Source organism: Buceros rhinoceros, unplaced genomic scaffold (genome assembly GCF_000710305.1).
Source record: "Buceros rhinoceros silvestris isolate BGI_N320 unplaced genomic scaffold, ASM71030v1 scaffold19864, whole genome shotgun sequence".
NCBI lineage: Eukaryota > Metazoa > Chordata > Aves > Bucerotiformes > Bucerotidae > Buceros > Buceros rhinoceros.
The window spans coordinates 6,147-10,229 of NW_010409049.1; the positions used below are offsets into that span (position 1 = coordinate 6,147).

General features: G+C 43.3%; 1 protein-coding gene across 1 annotated transcript; it reads left to right on the forward strand.

The window, feature by feature from the left end:
* The first annotated feature begins 35 nt into the window (after window positions 1–35).
* On the forward strand, window positions 36–2,089 carry DUSP13 (dual specificity phosphatase 13). Its single transcript, XM_010135111.1, has 3 exons — window positions 36–187; window positions 608–825; window positions 1,890–2,089. Exons 1-3 carry the CDS (start codon window positions 36–38, stop codon window positions 2,087–2,089), a joined length of 570 nt encoding a protein of 189 aa, XP_010133413.1.
* The last annotated feature ends 1,994 nt before the right edge of the window (window positions 2,090–4,083 follow it).

Below are 4,083 nucleotides of genomic sequence, written 5' to 3' on the forward strand. Positions count from 1 at the left end.
GCTGGTCGGAGCGGGGTCTCTCCCTGGCTCTAAGCATGTCTGGGGCGGAGGCGCTGGGACCCGAAGGTGCTGAGGCATGCATGGGGGATGTCCCCTCCCTTAAAGAGATCGAGCAGCTCCTGAACACCGGGCGGCCCTCTTGCAACCACGTTGATGAAGTATGGCCTAATCTCTTCTTAGGAGACCTGTAAGTACAGCTTTACAGACACACCTCTATACATTCTGCCTGTTAGCATGCCTCAGAGGTGTGGTTTAGACAGCTCACAGGTTTGCTGATGACACTGCAGACCCCACAGTTTCCGAGATAAAATTGTGACTTGCCTCTTAGTTGCCCGTAGAAGCAGGGGCTGCCACTTCAGCAGATGGCTTGGGCGGGGCAACTGCAGTGCTTCTACTGCTCTGTGAATTATCTTCTCACAGGTTTGCTGATGACACTGCAGACCCCACAGTTTCCGAGATAAAATTGTGACTTGCCTCTTAGTTGCCCGTAGAAGCAGGGGCTGCCACTTCAGCAGATGGCTTGGGAGGTGCAACTGCAGTGCTTCTCCTGCTCTGTGAATTATCTTTGCCCTTATCTCCATTTGGATTGTCTTTTTCTTTTCCTTAGTGTGACAGCTCACAACAGATTTGTTCTGTGGAAGATGGGTGTGACCCATGTTTTAAATGCTGCCCACGGCACAGCGTACAGCCAAGGAGGCCCGGACTTTTATGGAGCGACCATTCATTATTACGGTGTACCAGCCCACGACCTCCCAAGCTTTGATATAAGCCAGTTCTTTTTCTCTGCAGCACAATTTATCCACAACGCCTTGAACACGCCAGGAGGTATGCAATTATTGTTGGTCACATTTTTATGTGAGTTGGTAGCCTCTCATCAGAGGTCAGCTCCACTAGATCGGTGGTGGCCAAGTCACTACGTGGTCTCCTGCAGGTCACCTGCATGGTGTGCGGCAGGAGGAGGAAGTACTGGGTACATGGATATAGCTCTAACCAGGTCCCAAAAAGCTAACGTGAGAAAAGGGATGAACAATGCAGGGAGAGAGACCAGGGCAGAGAAGAGAGGAGGCAAAGTAGAGAGAAAAATATCTGGAGGGAAAGGCTTGTCCAAAAAGGGAGAAGCAAAAACATGCATTTAAAGTGGACGCCCTCTCTTTTGAGACCCTCTTATGGCAACTGTATGTGTAAGAACAAATGAATAAGGAGAGAAAAGTCCTGGTTTCTACAGCCACCAACCACATGAAGAGGGTCATATATTGCAGGTGAGCTTCCTGTGTCAACAGGGCCTGCAGAACTGTGCCCCTCATTAGAAGATTTATCTTTACCCAAGGAGATTGATAGCGTGTTGCACAAGAGACTGAGCTTCTTGGCACTGGTGCAATTTCTTAGCATGAGTAAACTAGCATTAATGTAGTTGTCTCAGTCTGTATCACAAGAGAATTACACTTGAAGGAAATTGCCTTAATATGCAATGGTACTAGGCCAGTCATTTTTGGTGGTGGCTGTTGTGTTAGTGTCATCCTTTCGGGCCAGATTTTAGCATTCCTCTTCATCTGAGTAAGCCATTCTGAAATCAGTGGGTCTAATTTTCCTTTTTCTCACATGAGAACAACTGCATTGCTCCAATGGGATTTTCTTTGATCTACCAGTGTTTCTGAGATCAGGTTGGGATCTTATGGCACTTCTCATACAAGTGAGTGTAACAATTGCAAATAAGACTTAATTGTTAGCACTTCACATGATTTATTTAGAAGGGTAGGAAATAAGTCATGTTTGCGGGGTTACTCTGACCGAGCTGAAGGTGGAAGGCATTTGCCTTTCCTTTAAATTAAACTTCATCCACTGTATTACTTCTCTTCTACAGTTTTTTGTTTTGGTTTTTTTTTTAACAGCTAAAATTTTGGTACATTGTGCGGTTGGGGTAAGCAGGTCAGCTTCCCTGGTCCTAGCGTATCTCATGATAAATCACCACATCCCGTTGGTCGAAGCCATCAAAAAAGTGAAGGAACATCGATGGATTTCACCCAATCGTGGCTTTCTGAAACACTTGCAAAATTTGGATGTTCAGCTACGGCAAAAGAGGGGCTGCTGAGAAGGCAAACCCATTTATATTCACTTTCCTGAGTTTCAGCCTCCATAGCCATTGCACATATACAGGTCCCTACGATCGGTGTGTGTTGAGAAAAATGAAGAAAATTATTCATCAAAGAAAAAAGTCAACAGAACTGTACATGGATTAAATCTGATAGCTCAAGTCTTCTAAGACCAGCACAGCCAACATCTGTGTCATAAGTGCTGTGCGCTGCAGAGCTGCTGTGCCAGCATGGTGCTACCACATCCCTCTGCTGCAGTGGTTAAGATGGAACGAGTTTATCCTGGCTTTTGCTAATGTCAGAGGCAAGTTCAATAATTGTGTCTAGATGTACCGTATCTTTGAGTCCCTTTTATCTGGCAGTGTAACATAACCAGCTTCCTCGGATTGGTTACAGTTCTCGTGTGCATGTTCTCATAGAAAGAGCTTCTTGTGTTTCAGGCCTGGTGATGTGGTGAGGGCAATTTCTTAAGAGCCCCAGCACTGCTACAGGACCATTCCTTGTTCTTCCTTGTCCACTGGTCTGCTAAATATTGCAGTGCTGCAGAAACTGAAAAAAAAACCCGTGGCAGACTGAAGAACCACACCAGCAGAATAAACTGTGCAACTCTCTCTGCAGTCTCTGGGTCAGCAGACCTACATAACTTTTCAGCAAGATAATATATATTATGTAGTATATTGAGGACATTAAAAAAAAAAATGTCAGATCTTCAAAGCACGTTGTAAGCTTCAGCTCATCAGTTCACTTTCCCTCCAAATTATCTCAAATCAGTTCTGCGTAAGTGTCTTTAAATCATCCTCGGTTTAACAGCAGGTAGGAAGTTAGTTGACTTACACTGATGGCTAGGCTTAATTGATACAAATTAGTCTTAAGCTGTTTCGAAGATGTCACCTTTCCTATCACCAGTTAATCAGTACTTAAACGAACGTGATTTTTAATACAGCAACAGCATCTGAATTCATGCTACCGCTCTGCCTGAAAATTAGCTTGTTACCTTGTGGTGAACCATGAAGCAATAATCAAATCCTTTTTAGCCCTTTGCTACTGGTTTAATTTATTGATTAACTGACCTTATAAACCTTCTGTGCCAGATTAAGTAAATACATTTCTGCTTGTTTGTTTGCATTTGAAGCATCAGTTCTGATCATTTTCCTCTCTGCTGGAAGAGACCTGCGAGATTATTAGAAAACTTAAATAGTTGTGACTTGTGTGTTGAGCCTCTTTCTTCCCAGATCCCCTATCCTCTTTAATTCTTGAAGAGTTGACATGAATGCTGATTCTACTTAGCACTTATGGGACTAGATGTAGAAATCCCTCCCTATTTCAGAGTACGCAAATGCTTTGCAAAATAAGCATATTTAAGGTCCTTTCAGAGGCCTACTTGACTGTCTATTCAAATTTTCCTCAATCTTGCCAGAGAGCTCCACCGACGAGAGAAAGAGAAGACATTGTAACGTAAAACCATGAAATAGAAAATCACATTTAAAACCCAACAGTGCTAGGACAATCTTTATACCTCACAAAGCAGCAAAGTGGTGGAGAAGGAGCTGGGTTTGCTTTGAAGTTCTCCATTAGAGTTAATAGAGATTTATATGAATTAATATTTCATTATAATTTATACTTCATTCACGTTACAGTAAGTTTTAGTCTGGAAACCTTTTAAAGACATGGCATTGAAAAATGTGTAATTCATGTGAGTGAAATAATGCATCTTAATGACTCTAGGCTGGGCAAAATTAGACACATGTGAGCAAGATTAATGGAACCTCCCATCAGGATATTGCTTTGCCTGCCCCTGAACATCTGTCCCACAAAGCCACAGCTGTGAAGGCTGCTCCTGTTGTAAATTAGTACCTGCTCTCGAAGATACTGCTCATCCTGGGAGATTATTGTTTCACCAGGGTAGAGAAGAGTACAGAGCAAAACTGAGTCAGTATGGCATCCACGCCACCAGTGACATGATGATGATCATGTACAGCAAGACTTACTTACC